This window comes from Schistocerca piceifrons, chromosome 9, assembly GCF_021461385.2.
Source record: "Schistocerca piceifrons isolate TAMUIC-IGC-003096 chromosome 9, iqSchPice1.1, whole genome shotgun sequence".
NCBI lineage: Eukaryota > Metazoa > Arthropoda > Insecta > Orthoptera > Acrididae > Schistocerca > Schistocerca piceifrons.
In genome coordinates, this window is record NC_060146.1 from 97,337,094 (window position 1) to 97,357,152 (window position 20,059).

A 20,059-nucleotide genomic window follows, 5' to 3' on the forward strand; every position below is an offset into this window, starting at 1 on the left:
GACAGAAAAGCTTCTCTGTCGGTCTCAAAACGCTCCACCAATGCAGATGAAATGGCCTTTCTGTGAATCTTGTAGTCCGCTGTGAGCATTCGTGGAACCCATCGTGAGCACCTCTTTGAATATCCGAGAGTCTCGATCATTTCAGACGCACTTCCAATGATGGCCGACAACTGTAGAGGAAATTGTCGAGTTGAGATGCGCCGGTTGGCACGAATAATGGCATCCGCACGATTCAGCATGTCTGGAGCAGTAGCTGTGACAGGACGTCCCGAGCGTGGCTGATCTGTTTCTTCATTTCCTGAGACTGTAACTTTCTTTACCTGTCGCCCAACTGTACTCAAGATGTTGAAATGTATGTGAATTCCTAAGCGACCAAGCTGCTGAGCTCATCTATTCCTAGACTTACACACTACTGAAACTAACTTAAACTAATTTATGCTAAGAACAACACATACACCCACGCCCGAGGGAGGACTTGACCTTCGGCGGGAGGGGTCGCGCAATGCGTGAAACCGCGCTTCATACTGTGCGGCAACTGTACTCCTATCAACTGCAGCATCGTCATATACTGCACACAAATGTTTTTGGATGTTCACTATGGTTTTATTTTCCTATACACAAGAATTCAATAACAGCACGCTGCATGTAACGTGAGTCGTATGTAGACGCCACTTTGACGCTGTAGTACGGCTCTGCCACCTGCCACAACAGTGCTAAATTTCACCGGCGCACAGAACAAACATCAAATGTGAAGAACCAACAAGGGCGTTGGTCTATGTTTATTAATAGCATTTTTTTTTTAAATGTGGGGCATTACTTATTGAACAACCTTCGTAGCTATAACGGGGCTCAGTAAAGGACAATGGAAGGTAAGATTTCTGCGAATGTAGGATACGTCAACTGCAGTAGAAAATGGTATAGCTGTAGCAGGACTCACTACAAATAAGAAGTTAGGGCAGAGAGTGAGCTCCTGTGAGCAGTTGAGAGACAGGACTTTCATCAGAGTCGACAGTGATCTGGGGACGCTAACAACGATAGTTCAGCTATACGTGTCGACACCACTGGCAGAAGATGAAGACGTGGAGAGAGTCTAAGAGGATACTGAACGGGTAACTGCGTGTCTGAAGGACCATGCAACATTTGTAACAGAGCGGGATTAGAGCGAAATACTACGAGTATATGAAGGAACGAGAGACAGACTTACACAAGGATACGGGTTTGTTGGCAGAAATGAGAGCAGAGGTATGACCAACTGAGTTCTGCAATAAAATTCAATCAGTAACTGTAAGTACAGATGACAGACATGTATACTGGGGGAGGCCCTGGAGGCACGGGCAGACACCAGCCGGATTACGTCACTGTGGGGCAGTAATTTCGAATCAGTTATTGGCCTGTAAGGCATAGTCAGGAGCAGATGGACTCAGACCACAATTTAGTAATCATGAAGAGTAGGCTGAAGTTTAACAGAAACATCAGCAACAATCAGTGCGTGAAGAAGTGATATCCCGACACATCATAATCAGCGTCTGAACCTCGCTGAGACAATAAACGCAGTGTTACTCCTGAGTACCTCTCGGGTTTCGCAAGACGACCACACGAAAAGCACAACACCTATGTGGACCTCCGATTACCGACTCGTCTCGATTCTTAATATCTTTTCAAAATTAATCGAATGACTAATTCATACGAGAAGAATGTTTAGTAATAATTAATGAAAAAGACAGTTTGGCTTTCCTAAGGATGTTCGTCTTTACAGCTGTGAATGATACCTCAGAGAGCCTGACCAGAGATTGGTTGGCAGTAGGTACATGGTGTGATTTGACTGGCGCTCTGTGTTGGTCACGAACTGCTACTAGCAAACGCTCAACACTATAGCGTCAGTGGCTCATCAGCTACACTTCTGACATCTCGTCTCGCTGAAATCGACGCTATGTGGCATCAGACAAGGGAGTTATGTATTTTTGTGTTCCGTCGTGTCTTCCCTTTTGTTTCCAATTTCTGATAGCAACCCGCTCACAGCAACGTTATGAAACTGTGAATTCAATTATTTCCTTATAGATGAGACCAATATAGTGATTGAAAATGTGTCAGATGCGTACACCAGTAACTTCCTTTCCCTGTTTTCCATCATGTTAACTGTAAGTTCCCTTTCAACCAACATAAGTCACATCAACGACATTCAGTTTCTCCCTGGCAAGAAAAATCTAGAAGAACTTATGTTGTGGACTGGCAAGACAGCCAATCCACTATGACAGGAAGCCGAAAGGGACGCGTTTAAGCGCATGCAGGCTGGCGTGAGGTCTGGAACAGTTAAAGGAGTTTAGACTTCAGAAAAAAGGAGGAATCTGGTAGAATACTTAACTTTAATCCATAATAGGTGAACATCGCTCTTGACGGTACATGTTTTACAGCATCAATAGTAACTGGTAAATAGCGCCTTGCTAGGTCGTAGCAAATGACGTAGCTGAAGGCTATGCTAACTATCGTCTCGGCAAATGAGAGCGTAATTTGTCAGTGAACCATCGCTAGCAAAGTCGGCTGTACAACTGGGGCGAGTGATAGGAAGTGTCTCTAGACCTGCCGTGTGGCTGCGCTCGGTCTGCAATCTCTGATAGTGGCGACACGCGGGTCCGACGTATACTAACGGACCGCGGCCGATTTAAAGGCTACCACCTAGCAAGTGTGGTGTCTGGCGGTGACACCACAACTTACGTACGGTAAGGTCATCGCAAAAGCTTCATCAGGTTAAAAACAAAACAGGAAACAAATCATACTTCACATTCTGAACAAGATAGCTGATGGATTTTGGTTTTTCATTGATTTTATATCGTTAGTGATCAGGGAGTCATAAAGTGTGCATTCCACTGTGCGGTGTTTAAATAATTTTTAAGGAAAAACTTTTCTTTTTCAAATAATCTTCATTATGTAGAAAATAGTGAGTAGAATAATTTGTAAAATAAGTCCAAGGACCTCTTGTTGCGAATCGTGTAGACAGTTGAGAATTAATAAATGAAAAGCAGCAGTTTGCTTTTGTTCTATAAAAGAACAGATAAACAAAAGCAAAATGGTGCTTTTCATTTATTATAATGTAGTTCTACCAAGAATCGACGGAAGATTCTGTTAACAGTTGAGAATTCTTCACATTGTTTCACAATTTATCAGGATTGTTGTCACGAACTCTGATGTATATGAAATAAAAGTCCACGTGAGCCACAGTAACGGCACATACTACACACACGAAAATCTGCCGCTGGTGAATGAAGACTTTAGATGTAATGGTACCACAATTCTGTACCGACTGGACTCAAATGTGTCAGAAACAGAGAAGGCATTACCTAAATGCAACTCTTCCTGTATGATAGCTTCTTGTACTCCATTCGTGAATTTGTAAACACGAGTGCAAAATACCCCACCCCCTCCCCCCCATGAACCATGGACCTTGCCGTTGGTGGGGAGGCTTGCGTGCCTCAGCCATACAGATAGCCGTACTGCAGTTGCAACCACAGCGGAGGGGTATCTGTTGAGAGGCCAGACAAACGTCTGGTTCCTGAAGCGGGGTAGCGGCCTTTACAGTAGTTGCAATGGCAACAGTCTGGATGATTGACTGATGTGATCTTGTAACACTAACCAAAACGGCCTTGTTGTGCTGGTACTGCGAACCCCTGAAAGCAAGGGGAAACTACAGCCGTAATTTTTCCCGAGGGCATCCAGCTTTACTGTATGGTTAAATGATGGTGGCGTCCTCTTGGGTAAAATATTCCGGAGGTAAAATAGTCCCCCATTCGGATATCCGGGCGGGGACTACTCAAGAGGACGTCGTCATCAGGAGAAAGAAAACAGGCATTCTATGGATCTGAGCATGGAATGTCAGATCGCTTAATCGGACAGGTAGGTTAGAAAATTTAAAAAGGGAAATGGATAGGTTAAAGTTAGATATAGTGGGAATTAGCAGAGTTCGGTGGCAGGAGGAACAAGACTTTTGGTCAGGTGAATACAAGGTCATATATGCAAAATCAAATAGGGGTAATGCAGGAGTAGGTTTAATAATGAATAAAAAAAATAGGAGTGCGTGTAAGGTACTACAAACAGCATAATGAACGCATTATTGTGGGCAAGATAAAGCCCACGCCAACTACAGTAGTACAAGTTTATATGCCAACTAGCTCTGCAGATGACAAAGAAATTGATGAAATGTATGAGATAAAAGAAATTATTCAGATAGTGAAGGGAGACGAAAATTTAATAGTCGTGGGTGACTGGAATTCGATAATAGGAAAAGGGAGAGAAGAAAACGTAGTAAGTGAATATGGATTGGAGGTAAGAAATGAAAGAGGAAGCCGCCTGGTAGAATTTTGCACAGAGCATAACTTAATCATAGCTAACACTTGGTTCAAGAATCATGAAAGAAGGTTGTATATATGGAAGAAGCCTGGAGATACTAGAAGGTATCAGATAGATTATATAATATTAAGACAGAGATTTAGGAACCAGGTTTTAAATTGTAAGACATTTCCAGGGGCAGATGTGGACTCTGACCACAATGTATTGGTTATGAATTGTAGATTAAAACTGAAGAAACTGCAAATAGGTGTGAATTTGAGGAGATGGGACCTGGATAAACTGAAAGAACCAGGGGTTGTAGAGAGTTTCAGGGAGAGCATAAGGGAACTATTGACAGGAATGGGTGAAAGAAATACAGTAGAAGGAGTATGGGTAGCTTTGAGGGATGAAGTAATGAAGGCAACAGAGGATAAAGTAGGTAAAAAGACGAGGGCTAGTAGAAATCCTTGGGTAACAGAAGAAATATTGAATTTAATTGATGAAAGGAGAAAATATAAAAATGCAGTAAATGAAGCAGGAAGTGCAAAATGGCTACGCAGGGATGGCTAGAGGACAAATGTAAGGATGCAGAGGCTTATCTCACTAGGGGTAAGATAGATATTGCCTACAGAAAAATTAAAGAGACCTTTGGAGAAAAAGAGAACCAATTGCATGAATATCAAGAGCTCAGATGGAAACCCAGTTCTAAGCAAAGAAGGGAAAGCAGAAAGGTGGAAGGAGTATATAGAGTGTCTATACAAGGGCGATGTACCTCAGGGCAATATTATGGAAATGGAAGAGGATGTACATGAAGATGAAATGGGAGATATGATACTGCATGAAGAGTTTGACAGAGCACTGAAAGACCTAAGTCGGAACAAGGCCCCGGGAGTAGACAACATTCCATTAGAACTACTGACATTCTTGGGAGAGCCAGTCCTGACAAAATTCTACCATCTGGTGAGCAAAATATGTGAGACTGGCGAAATACCCTCAGACTTGAAGAATATAATAATTCCAATCCCAAAGAAAGCAGGTGTTGACAGATGCGAAAATTACCGAACTATCAGTTTAATAAGTCACAGCTGCAAAATACTAATGCGAATTCTTTACAGACGAATGGAAAAACTGGTAGAAGCCGACCTCGGGGAAGATCAGTTTGGATTCCGTAGAAATATTGGAACGCGTGAGGCAATACTGACCCTACGACATATCTTAGAAGAGATTTAAGGAAAGGCAAAACTACGTATCTAGCATTTGTAGACTTAGAGAAAGCTTTTGACAATGTTGACTGGAATACTCTCTTTCAAATTCTGAAGGTGGCAGGGGTAAAATACCGTGAACGAAAAGCTACTTACAATTTGTACAGAAACCAGATGGCAGTTATAAGAGTCGAGGGGCATGAGAGGGAAGCAGTGGTTGGAATGGAGTGAGACAGGGTTGTAGCCTCTCCCCAATGTTGTTCAATTTGAATATTGAGCAAGCAGTAAAGGAAACAAAAGAAAAATTCGGAGTAGGTATTAAAACCCATGGAGAAGAAATAAAAACTTTGAGGTACGCCGATGACATTGTAATTATGTCAGAGACAGCACTGGACTTGGAAGAGCAGTTGAACGGAATGAACGGTGTCTTGAAAGGAGGATATAAGACGAACATCAACAAAAGCAAAACTAGGATAATGGAATGTAGTCGAATAAGCCGGGTGATGCTAAGGGAATTAGATCAGGAAATGAGACGCTTAAAATAGTAAAGGGGTTTTGCTATTTGGGGAGCAAAATAAATGATGACGGTCAAAGTAGAGAGGATTGACTGGCAATGGCAAGGAATGCGTTTCTGAAGAAGAGAAATTTGTTAACATCGAGTGTAGATTTAAGTGCCAGGAAGTCGCGACTGAAAGTATTTGTATGGAGTGTAGCCATGTATGGAAGTGAAACATGGACGATAAATAGTTTGGACAAGAAGAGAATAGAAGCTTTCGAAATGTGGTGCTACAGCAGAATGTTGAAGATTAGATGGTTAGATCACATAACTAATGAGGAGGTATTGAATAGAATTGGGAAGAAGAGGAGTTTGTGGCACAACTTGACTAAAAGAAGGGCTCGGTTGGTAGGACACGTTCTGTGGCATCAAGGTATCACCAATTTAGTATTGGAGTGCAGCGTGGAGGGTAAAAATCGTAGAGGGACACCAAGAGATGACTACACTAAGCAGATTCAGAAGGATGTAGGTTGCGGTAGGTACTGGGAGATGAAGAAGCTTGCACAGGATAGAGTAGCATGGAGAGCTGCATCAAACCAGTCTCAGGACTGAAGACCACAACAACAACAACAGTGCAAAATAAATTATTGCCGTTATCAGCTATGTATTTTCAATTTGGCTATGTAATTATTGTGTACTTAAGGTGCTTATTATGGGGTCACTGCATAGGTTATACATGCGCAACCGTAATGTTGGAAGAGTTCGCAATGCATGAATGTTAGCACTGCGTTCGTAAGACAAAGTCAGCATCAAATGAATATCTTGAACCATAAAATGTCTCTAAGAAAAATGGAGAGTAAATACTTCTCAGGATTGTCGATTCTTAAACTATTGACTGTGACCGCATGATATGATCCTAAAAAAGAAATTCACATAAATCTCAATGAGAAAATATTGGACCTGTATTATATCACTTACTGCTGTCGTTGTTGTGGTCTTCAGTCCAAAGACTGGTTTGATGCAGCTCTCCATGATACTCTATCCTGTGCAAGTCTCTTCAGCTTCGAGTAACTACTGCAACCTACATCCTTCAGAATATGCTTACTGTAGTAGTCACCTATTGGTCTCCCTCTATGATTTTTACCCGCCTCCCCCCCGTCCCCTTGCTTTCCACTGGTACCAAACTGGTGATGCCTCAGAATGTATCCTTTTAACCGATCCCTTCTTGTAGTCAAGTTGTGCCACAAATTTCTCTTATCCCCAACTCTATTCAGTACCTCCTCATCAGTTATGTGATCTACCCGTCTAATCTACAGCATTCTTCTGTAGCACCACATTTCAAAAGCTTCGTTCTCTTGTTGTCTAAACCATTTATTGTCCATGTTTCACTTCCATAGATTGCTACACTCCTTTCAAAATACTTTCAGAAAGGACTTCCTGACACTTAAATTTATACTCGATGTTAACAAATGCCTGTTCTTCAGAAACGCTTTTCTTGCCATTGCCAGTCTGCATTTTTTATCCTTCGCAGCTTAATTATCATGAGTTATTTTTCTTCCTACATAGCAAAATCCATCTTCTGCTTGAAGTGTCTCATTTCCTAATCTAATTCCCTCAGCATCACTTGACTTAATACGACTACATTCCATTATCCTCGTTATGCTTTTGTTGATGATCATCTTATATCCTCCTCTGAAGGCACTGTACATTCCGTTCATCTGATTACAATGCCATCGGCAAACCTCAAAGTTTTTACTTCTTCTCCATGGATTTTAAGTCCTACTCCAGATTTTTCTTTTGTTTCCTTTACTGCTTGGTCAACATACAGGTTGCATAACATCAGTGATAGGTTACAACCCTGTCTCAGTCGCTTCACCACCACTGCTTCCTTTTCGTGCCTCTCGAATCTTATAACTGCTATCTGGTTTCTGTACAAATTTTAAATAGCCTTTCGCAGCCTGTATTTTACCTCTGCCCCCTTTAGAATTTCAAAGAGAGCATTCAGTCAACATTGTCAAAAGCTTCCTCTGACTATACAAATGCTTTAAACATATGTTCGCGTTTCCTTAACGTATCTACTATGAGAAGCTGTAGGGTCAGTATTGCCTCGCGGGTTCCTGCATTTGTCCTGAATCCAAGCTGAGCTTCATTTACTATAAATCTGTTAATCATTATCATACCGGGATATATACTGAAGAGCCAAAGAAACTGCTACTAATATTGTAGATAGCCCCTGTGAGAACGCAGAGTTCTGAAGCAAGAATCTTACGTACGTGTTACTTGTCACAATCGCATCTAGACTCCACTAACGTCGGAAGTAGTGCTGGAGGGAACTGACGCTATGAATCCCGCAGGGGTGTCCATAAATCCGTAAGAGTACGTGGGATTGGAGATCTCTTCCGAACAGTGCGTCACAAGGCATCCCACATACGCCCAAAATGTTCATATCTGGGGAGTTTCGTAGCAGCGGAAGTGTTTAAACTCAGAAGTGCGTTTCTGGAGCCACTCTGTAGTAATTCAGGACGTCTAGGGTGCCGCATTGTGCTGCTGGAATTGCCCAAATCCGTAGGAATTCACAATGGACATGAATGGATGCAAATAATGAGACAGGGTGCTTACATACATGTCACTTGTCAGAGTCGCATCTAGACGTATCAGGGGTCCCAATCACTCCAACTGCACACGCTCTACACCGTTGCAGAGCCTCCAACAGCTTGAACAGACCCCTGCAGACATGCAGGATCCATGGACTCATAAGGTTGTCTGCATTCCCGTGCACGTCCATCCACTCGATATAATTTGAAACGAGACTTGTCCGACTAGTCAACATGTTTACAGTCATCAACAGTCCAATGTCGGTGTTGAAGGGTCCAGGCGAGGCGTAAGGCTTTGTGTCGTGCAGTCATCAAGGGTACACGAGTGGGCCTTCGGCTCCGAAAGCCCATATCGACGATGTGTAGTTGAATGGTTCGCACGCTGGCACTTGTTGGTGGTGCAGCATTGAAAACTGCAGCAATTTGTGAAAGAGTTGCACTTTTGTCACTTTGAACGGTTTTGTTCAGTCGTCGTTGGTCCCGTTCTTATAGGATCTTTTGCCTGGCGCATCGATGTCGGAGATTTGAAGCTTTACTGCATTCCTGATATTCACTGTACGCTCTCTAAATGGTCGTACGGGAAAATTCCCAAGTCATCACTACCTCGGAGATGCTGTGTCCCATCGCTTATGCGCCGTCTGTAACGTGACGTTCAAACTCACCTAAATCTTGCCATCATAGCAGCAGTAGCCGATCTAACATCTGCACCAGACATTTGTCTTATACAGGCGTTGCCGGGCGCAGTGCCGTATTCTGTCCGTTTACATATCTGTGTATTTGAATACGCATACGTATAGCAGTTTCTTTGGCGCTTCAGTGTGTATCAATTGAAAAAAGTAAATTTTTTACCTGTCGTGGACTTCAAGCCACTGTAGTCAGCTGCTATGGCTACTGCCATAAAGACGCAGATGAGCCAACTAGCGCTTCTGCAAGACATGATGGAGGAGAAAAAGCGTCTTCTCCGTCGAAATGTGTTCGGCACGTGCACGCTGTTGGGTATCCTGTATTTTTATAAACAAATACAATTACACGAGTCATTTTATTTCAACAAGCTATAAAGGAAAGTGGCTAGTGTAAATTAATCTATCAAGCTATAGTGGATAATATCTGTTTCAAAAATGAATTTTCACTTCGTTCTACCCAATACATAGTTTCTGCCTCAGCTAAGCCGTTTACCTCAAGTATTTCGGAAATGAAATGACATCGAATGAAATTGTCTTAAATGAAATTACGAGCTGATGAGGGGATGCTGGTGTGTTTTACTTAAAGCAGCAGCGAGCCTTGAGCAGGCAAGAACAGCGCAAAGTGGTGGGGGAAACTACGGCCTGAGGCATATACTGGCAGCTACAGAGAGCTGATTCTAGTACGACTGTTGCCGCCCTCTAAATACACAGAAACAGAAACAAAGACACGACGGAAATTGTGTCGACGATACGAACTTCTTTTGCAATAAATATGAGAAGAGTTACCAATATTTGTGATTATGGATATTGTGACAGGCAATAGAAAATTAATGGCTACTGTTTTAACTGCCATAGAATATGGGCTATCACATGAAAGCTGAGAGTGTCAGTAAAAACTATAGAAGTCACATTTCTTTTCTATTAGTTAATCTTAAAGTACAGCCGATTTTATAACAGTATCGTAGGGGAAATGTGTCATTATTCTGAATTTGCCACGGCTGAATGTAATAGAAAGTCAGTATGAGTTATCCAGTTCAGTTACTAGCTATTCCAGATGACGAATATTGAAAGTTTAATTGTATTTAATCATTAGTTCATTGTTTATGCAAATGGGGATTGCTAAAATTGCTAAATAAAAATCAAATGCTACACGCTATGTGAAATCTAAAAGCACAGATGAGTGGAGGGCGGAGGGATGCTCTTTCTAAGCTTGCCACATGTATTCGTATGACTTTATTTGTATATTGTATATTGAGCAAGAAGCAAAGGGAACAAAAGAAAAATTTGGAGTAGGAATTTAATTCCATGGAGAAGAAATAAAAACTTTGAGGTTTGCCGATGACATTTTGATTCTATCAGAGACATAAAAGGACCTGGAAGGGGAAGTTGAACGGAATGGACAGTGTCTTGGAAAGAGGATATAAGATGAACATCGGCAAAAGCAAAACGAGGATAATAGAATGTAGTCGAATTATATCAGGTGATGCTGAGAGAATTAGATTAGAAAATGAGACACTTGAAGTAGAAGATGAGTTTTGCTACTTGGGGAGCAACAGAACTGATGATCGTCGAAGTAGAGAGGATATAAGTGTAGACTGGCAATGGCAAGGTAAGCCTGTCTGGAGAAGAGAAATTTGCTACTTCGAGTATAGATTTACGGTAAGCGACAGGGAGTCTTTCCTGAAAGTATTTGTAGGGAGTGTAGCCATGTGTGGAAGTGAAACAGTTTAGACAAGAAGAGAATAGAAGCTTTCGAAATGTGGTGCTACAGAAGAATGCCGAAAATTAGATGGGTAGGTCACGTACCTAATGAGGAGGTATTGAATAGAATTGGGGAGAAGAGGAATTTGCGGCACAACTTGATAGAAGTAGGGATCGGTTGGTAAGACATGTTCTGAGGCATCAAGGGATCACCAATTTAGTACTGGAGGGCAGCGTGGAGGGTAAAAATGGTAGAGGGAAACCAAGATTCAAATGGTTCAAATGGCTCTGATCACTATGGGACTTAACATCTGAGGTCATCAGTTCCCTAGAACTACTTAAACCTAACTAACCTAAGGACATCGCACACATCCATGCCCGAGGCAGGATTCGAACCAGCGACCGTAGCAGTTGCGCGGTTCCAAACTGAAGCGCCTAGAACCGCTTGGCCACACCGGGCGGCCGGGAGACCAAGGGATGAATACACTAAGCAGAATCAGAAACATTCAGACTGCAGTAGGTACTTGGGGATGAAGAAGTTTACATAGGATAGAGCGGCATCAAACCAGTCTCTGGTCTGAAAACCACAACAACAACAACAACAACTTTACTTAGCGTACTTTCTGTGTGCTAAAAACCGAATGTGAGCAAGATTCTCGTTCATATCTTACGTAATAATGTGTATTTCACGTCTATAGAGGCCACAAAATGACAGTGACGAATGTAAAGTTATTGTAATGTGATGTATACTTGAGGCAAGCTTTAATTCTGAGTGTTTCTCTCGGATCAAACTGGGACGCAGCGGTGTGAGACGTGACGGAGGGCAGCGACAGCCGCAGACCGCCGTCCTCTCCGCTTTCCGTGTCTTCCCGTCGTACGGGTTTCGGCAGGGGTGTCTCCTGGCGGCGAGTCATTCCGGGGAGCTGAAGCGCGGTAATCCTGCAGACAGTGTCTGGACCGCGAGTTGACAGCAGCGCTTGCCGTGTGCGAAGCGTCGAACTTGGCGTAATTCGACTGAGCTCAGCCTCACACCGTCGCTTTCAGCAGGATTACAAATACTCTCAACGCAGCCTCAGTGAGTGATTTTGAGCAGTTATTTGAAATTTAAATTTGCAATTGTGAGAAGCGACGCAGCAATTGACGTAGACAGTTTTGCTACAACTGTTTGCCTCAGTGAGCGAATTTGAGCAGTTATTTTTATTTTTATTTTATTTTATTTTTTGATCATCAGTCTACTGACTGGTTTGATGCGGCCCGCCACGAATTCCTTTCCTGTGCTAACCTCTTCATCTCAGAGCAGCACTTGCAACCTACATCCTCAATTATTTGCTTGACGTATTCCAATCTCTGTCTTCCTCTACAGTTTTTGCCCTCTACAGCTCCCTCTACTACCATGGAAGTCATTCCCTCACGTCTTAGATGTCCTATCATCCTGTCCCTTCTCCTTATCAGTGTTTTCCACATATTCCTTTCCTCTCCAATTCTGCGTAGAACCTCCTCATTCCTTACCTTATCAGTCCATCTAATTTTCAACATTCGTCTTTAGCACCACATCTCAAATGCTTCGATTCTGTTCCGGTTTTCCCACAGTCCATGTTTCACTATCATACAATGCTGTACTCCAAACGTAAATCTTCAGAAATTTCTTCCTCAAATTAAGGCCGGTATTTGATATTAGTAGACTTCTCTTGGCCAGAAATGCCTTTTTTGCCATAGCGAGTCTGCTTTTGATGTTCTCCTTGCTCCGTCCGTCATTGGTTATTTTACTGCCTAGGTAGCAGAATTCCTTAACTTCATTGACTTCGTGACCTTCAATCCTGATGTTAAGTTTCTCGCTGTTCTCATTTCTACTACTTCTCATTACCTTCGTCTTTCTCCGATTTACTCTCAAACCATACTGTGTACTCATTATACTGTTCATTCCGTTCAGCAGATCATTTAATTCTTCTCCACTTTCACTCAGGATAGCAATGTCATCAGCGAATCGTATCATTGATATCCTTTCACCTTGTATTTTAATTGCACTCCTGAACCTTTCTTTTATTTCCATCATTGCTTCCTCGATGTACAAATTGAAGAGTAGGGGTGAAAGGCTACAGCCTTGTCTTACACCCTTCTTAATACGAGCACTTCGTTCTTGATCGTCCACTCTTATTATTCCCTCTTGGTTGTTGTACATATTGTATATGACCCGTCTGTCCCTATAGCTTACCCCTACTTTTTTCAGAATCTCGAACAGCTTGCACCATTTTATATTGTCGAACGCTTTTTCCAGGTCGATAAATCCTATGGAAGTGTCTTGATTTTTCTGTAGCCTTGCTTCCGTTATTAGCCGTAACGTCAGAATTGCCTCTCTCGTCCCTTTACTTTTCCTAAAGCCAAACTGATCGTCACCTAGCGCATTCTCAATTTTCTTTTCCATTCTTCTGTATATTATTCTTGTAAGCAGCTTCGATGCATGAGCTGTTAAGCTGATTGTGCGATAATTCTCGCACTTGTCAGCTCTTGCCGTCTTCGGAATTGCGTGGATGATGCTTTTCCGAAAGTCAGATGTTATATCGCCAGACTCATATATTCTACACACCAACGTGAATAATCGTTTTGTTGCCACTTCCCCCAATGATTTTAGAAATTCTGATGGAATGTTATCTATCCCTTCTGCCTTATTTGACCGTAAGTCCTCCAATGCTCTTTTAAATTCCGATTCTAATACTGGATCCCCTATCTCTTCTAAATCGACTCCTGTTTCTTCTTCTATCACATCAGACAAATCTCCACCCTCATAGAGGCTTTCAAAGTATTCTTTCGACCTATCTGCTCTCTCCTCTGCATTTAACAGTGGAATTCCCGTTGCACTATTAATGTTACCACCGTTGCTTTTAATGTCACCAAAGGTTGTTTTGACTTTCCTGTATGCTGAGTCTGTCCTTCCGACAATCATATCTTTTTCGATGTCTTCACATTTTTCCTGCAGCCAATTCGTCTTAGCTTCCCTGCACTTCCTATTTATTTCATTCCTCAGCGACTTGTATTTCTGCATTCCTGATTTTCCTGGAACATGTTTGTACTTCCTCCTTTCATCAATCAACTGAAGTATTTCTTCTGTTACCAATGGTTTCTTCGCAGCTACCTTCTTTGTACCTATGTTTTCCTTCCCAACTTATATGAAATTTAAATTTGCAATTGTGAGAAGCGACGCAGCAATGGACGTAGACAGTTTTGCTACAACTGTTTGTGATTGAATGCGCCAAATATCTTCAGCATTTGCACGCTCTTGAGCAACATGTAATTTTGTGAATAAATACAACTCATTTCCTCTCAACAAGATGTAAAGGAAAGTAGCTAGTGTAAATTATGTCTCAGTCTCCGGCGTCGTGTTAAATGCAGGAACAGTGCTTCTTGACAGAATGAGATTTTCACTCTGCAGCGGAGTGTGCGCTGATATGAAACTTCGTGGCAAAACTCGTGATGGCTGGGTGTTGCGTGATGTCCTTAGGTTAGTTAGGTTTAAGTAGTTCTAAGTTCTAAGGGACTGATGACCATAGATGTTAAGTCCCATAGTGCTCAGAGCCCTCGTGGCAGATTAAAACTTTGTGCCGGACCGAGACTCGAACTCGCGACAGTTCATACTTCATCTTAATTTCCCCGTACAGGGCTCTCCATAATTGGAATAGCACCCCGACATTGGACGTAATGGGAAAATCGTATACCGTAGCTGATCTTACAGCGATTTTCCCCGAGACATTTAAGTCTCATCTTTATCTACGATAATGATGGACTTCTGTCGTTCGTCAGTAACACTGACTGTAGTGCTGCGGTGGTGTAATGTTTGGCATTTCTGTCTAATAAGCACAGTTTCGCTTCGAGTGCCGGGCACGAAGGTTCTTGTTTATTTCACTTGCCGCAGCGTCGCTTGTGTGAAGTTTTTCTCGTTAGTGTTGTTCTGTCTGCCGAGTGAGTCCTAGCGCCTCCAATCCGCCACACTGTCTCTTTGAGTATATATAAAAAAAAAAAAAAGTGTGAAATCTTATGGGACTTAACTGCTAAGGTCATCAGTCCCTAAGCTTGCACACTACTTAACCTAAATTAACCTAAGGACAAACACACACACCCATGCCTGAGGGAGGACTCGAACCTCCGCCGGGACCAGCCGGACAGTCCACGACTGTAGCGCCTTAAACCGCTCGGCTAATCCTGCGCGGCAAACTGCTTTATTATACGCTGCCACGGCGTCAGCTTTTCTCAGTTCGTCTTTGATGGATTTTGTGATGTCGGGACGTAGTACCACTGGCTGTACCCCCCCCCCCCCTCCCCTACCCCCAATAATATGGCTGCTCTACCACAGCACGAACAGCCGTATCTTTGCCAGATCAGTTCTCTGTAGTACGCGCTCTTTGCTTGACGCATTGCGCATACGCTGTGAGAATAAAAGTATTCATAGTAAGTGGCAGAAGTGCGAGTGATGGTTTATCGTCGTAGTTACTACGCCCGGCCCCACTACCTACAGTGATATCTAAATACACGCTAGGTATGAAAAATTGCAAATTTCCTTGTACTGTTTCTACAAATAGTGAATTTTCGCGGACAAGTGGCTGACCATTACGAAATCAACGCTTTTGTTGTTTGTTGGTTGCCAGTAGTGCTGCCCTTTCCGTGGTGTCAGCTGCGTCTCACAAGTGGAACAGGTCGCGCAGAGTACCGCGACCGGCAGATGTGCAGTGGGCAGGGCACGCGTGGGGCTGCGGCAGCCGCCGCAGGGGAAGTGCCGCTCTAAACTCTACCCTGGGCTCACATTTTCTGTGAATGTTAAGGCGGATGCAGATGATAAACGAGTATTCATTGGACAAATATATTATACTGGACCTGACATGTGGTTACATTTTCACGCAATTTGGGTGCATAGATCCTGAGAAATCAGTACCCAGAACAACCACCTCTGCCCGTAATAACGGCTTTCATACGCCTGTGCATTGAGACAAACAAAGCTTGGATGGCGTGTACAGGTACAGCTGCCCAAACAGTGTCAACACGATAAAACAGTTCATCAAGACTAGTGACTGGCGTATTCTGACGGGTCAGTTGCTCGGCCACCATTGACGTTTTCAATTGGTGAGAGATCTGGAGAACGTGCTGGCCAGGGCAGCAGTCGAACATTTTCTGTATCCAGAAAGGCCCGAACAGGACCTGTAACATGCGGTCGTGCATTATCCTGCTAAAATGTAGGGTTTCGCAGGTATCGAATGAAGCGTAGAGCCACGGGTCGTAACACATCCGAAATGTAACGTCCACTGTTCAAAGTGCCGTCAATGCGAACAAGAGGTGACCGAGACGTGTAACCAATGGCACCCCACACCATCGCGCCGGGGGATACGCCAGTATGGCGGTGACGAATACACGCTTCCAATGTGCGTTCACCGCGATGTCGCCAAACACGGATGCGACCGTCATGATGCTGTAAACAGATCCTGGATTCATCCGAAAAAAATACGTTTTGCTATTCGTGCACCCAGGTTCGTCGCTGAGTACACCATGGCAGGCGCTCCTGTCTCTGATGTAGCGTCAAGGGTAACCGCATCCATGGTCTCCGAGCTGATAGTCCATGCTGCTGCAAACGTCGTCGAACTGTCCGTGGAGATGGTTGTTGTCTTGGAAACGTCCCCATCTGTTGACTCAGGGATCGAGAAGTGGCTGCACGATCCGTTACAACCATGCGGATAAGATGCCTGTCATCTCTACTGCTCGTGATACGAGGCCGTTGGGATCCAGCACGGCGTTCCTTATTACCCTCCTGAACCCACCGATTCCATATTCTGCTAACAGTCATTGGATCTCGACCAATGCGAGCAGCAATGTCGCGATTCGATAAACCGCAATCACCATAGGCTACAATCCGACCTTTATCAAAGTCGTAAACGTGATGGTACGCATTTCTCCTCCTTACACGAGGCATCACAACAACGGTTCTCCAGGCAACGCCCGGTCAACTGCTGTTTGTGTATGAGAAATCAGTTGGAAACTTCCCTCATGTCAGCACGTTGTATGTGTCGCCACCGGCGCCAGCCTTGTGTGAATGGTCTGAAAAGCTAATCATTTGCATATCACAGTATCTTCTTCCTGTCGGTAAATTTCGCGTCTGTAGCACGTCATCATCGTAGTGTAGCAATTTTAATGGCCAGTAGTGTATTAATTCTGCTTCTAAAAAGAATTCCCCGAAAACACAGCGATTTATTTTCACTTGGCTTGTTAATCATTTGAACCTTTCACAGAAGCGAATTTTGAGTAAAATTTGACACATTTCTCTGGTTGCCATGTTAGAATTTGCTTATTTTGCCACAGCACAGCATAGTATACACAGTGTCACCTGTCCAACATGTGCAGAGGCAACTGCGAGAGAACTCTAAACAGTGACTTATTAAGTTTAAGTGTGGAACTGAGGAGAAGTAATGTCAGTATTTTACCGAAAAAGCACGTCCTCGAAGAAAATAAACGTATAGAGACTTATGTCGCTCCAAAACCCATAGCATTTCTCGTTTGAACTGCTATTGATGGCCCCTAAACATTACATTCTTTCATCGAGTAAGTCTGTAGTTAGTGGAATAACATGGCAGAGAATGTACTTTTGCACAATAACCGAATGGAAAAAATACCATCCTCTTTCTGTGCTATCATTTGCCAAAATCTCATTTCGATATCTCAAACCGTTTATGTCCGGCCCGTGTGGCCGAGCGGTTCTAGGCGCCTCAGTCCGGAACCGTGCTGCTGTAACGGTCGCAGGTTCGAATCCTGCCTCGGGCATGGATATGTGTGATGTCCTTAGGTTAGTTAGGTTTAAGTAGTTCTAAGTCTAGGGGACTGATAACCACAGGTGTTAAGTCCCACAGAGCTTAGAGCCGTTTGGAGCATTTGAAACCGTTTATGAAATATGAAGAATGTTGTGGATATTTCATTCTGGATTCATCGCAGACGTGGTGCGATCGCAAATGACTGTGCTACATTAGATCAACTTTCTAGAGGTTCGTGACAGATAGAGAGCTCCACCCAAGTTTTAAGAAGAATTCGATATGTTAGCGAAATTTCATACGCAGCAATATATTATGTAATTTTTACAAGACGCAAAACCATAGCGACCCCCATTTTTCATTGCAAACTTTTTCGAATTTCGCGCAGTGTGTTACTTCCATGTAAGTATCACAATAACTATGACCGTTAACGAAATGATGGGCGCATCATCATGATCCTTGCATATAAAGCTATGAGTGAAACTGTGGTGTCACAGCCAGACATCACACTTGCTAGGTGGTAGCCTTTAAATCGGCCGCGGTCCATTAGTATACGTCGGACCCGCGTGTCGCCACTGTCAGTGATTGCAGACTGAGCGCCACCACACGGCAGGTCTAGAGAGACGTTCTAGCACTCGCCCCAGTTGTACAGACTACTTTGCTAGCGATGCTATACTGACAAATACGCTCTCATTTGCCGAGACGATAGTTAGCATAGCCTTCAGCTACGTCATTTGCTACGACCTAGCAAGGCGCCATTACCAGTTAATATTGAGACTGTAAAACATGCACCGTCAAGAGCGATGTACACCAATTGTGGATTAAAGTTAAGTATTCCAGCAGCAACGTACCTTATTGGCTATATTAATTACATTGTCCTGTTCCAGACCTCACGCCAGTTTGCGTGAGCTTAAACGCGTGCATTTCGGCTTCCTCTAGCAACACGGTGTTGGCTCTTCTGGCAACACATCAGAAACAAAAACTTTTTTTTTACTATATAGTTTCTGTAAAATCGTTTGAGAAATACTCCAGTGCGTGCGTCTCGATTCTGTGATCGACGACCAGCCAAAAGGTGGGAAATATTTTATTTATAAATGAAAAAATCTTCTAGATTGGTGCCGCGACTCTTGACGCTGGAACAAAAACGCATGAGAATGGACACATCGGAACAATATTTGGCCCGTTTTAGGAGAAACGAACAAAATTTTTTACACCGGTTTGTGACCACATATGAAACCCCAGAGACAAAATAACAGTCAAAGCAGTGGAAACATGTTGATTCTCCGCCACCAAAGAAAACATAGGCAATTCCTTCGGCGGGAAAGGTCGTGGCTTCATTGCTCTGGAATGGGAAGGGGGCTCTGTTTCTAAATTATCTCCCCACTGGCCAAACAGGTACTGGAGAATACTATGCTAACTCCTGGACAAATTGCAACAAAAGATGCGGGAAAAAAAGCCACGTTTAGCCAGGAAGAAAGTCATCTTCCATCAAGACAAAGAGCGCCCGCACACATGTGCCGTCGCAATGGCAAAATTACACGAACTAAGGTATGAATTGTTGCCACACCTACCTTATTCACCTTATATGGTTCCGTCAGACTTTCATCTCTTCCTAAAACTGAAATTTTTCTTGGTGGTCGAAGACTCACTTCAGACGAAGAACTGATATCCGGAGTTGACAACTATGTTGCAGGCCTGGAGGAAACACATTTTCGAGATGGGATCAAGGCACTCGAACATCGTTGGACCAAGTGCATTTATCTACAAGCAGACTACATTAAAAAACAGAAGAAGTTCCAGTGATCTAAGTACTTTCTTTCTATTCTGTTGCGAGAACTTTTGAAACTACTCTCGCACGCGAGCATAAAACACGTTCCAAATTCTACAACTGTCCGACGTCACAGATATAGGCATATAGTTTTGTGTGTCTTCTTGACGACACTTCCTGAAAATGGGAGTCACCTATCCTTTTCTTCCAATCGTCAGAACCACTTCGCTGCTCCAAAGACCTACGGCAGAGTGCTGCTAGAAGAGGGGTGGATTCATACGCATACTCTACGTAGAAACGTATTGGTATCCCGTCAATGCAGTGGCCTTCCCTCTGTTGAGCGATTTCCGTTACTTTATCTATACAACGGTAACTTGTGAACCACTATTTGAAAGACTTTTGCATCTACAGACACACACAAGTGTTTACACTAGTCAAAGATCCCTCAAATGGGAAAACAGTTCCCGTCAACAGCTAACATACAGACAGTAGCTTGGCATCGTACAATATAAGAAC

At 43.2% G+C, this 20,059-nt stretch overlaps 1 protein-coding gene across 1 annotated transcript in view; it reads right to left on the reverse strand.

Annotated features, from left to right (window-relative positions):
• LOC124717276 (poly [ADP-ribose] polymerase tankyrase-1-like) overlaps positions 1-20,059 on the reverse strand; it is a 93,957-nt gene that overhangs the window by 64,946 nt on the left and 8,952 nt on the right. The window contains exon 2 of the mRNA XM_047244090.1: positions 9,462-9,613. Coding sequence (XP_047100046.1) covers positions 9,462-9,549 — 88 coding nt within the window. The 5' untranslated portion in view covers positions 9,550-9,613. The remainder of the gene's footprint in view (positions 1-9,461; positions 9,614-20,059) is intronic.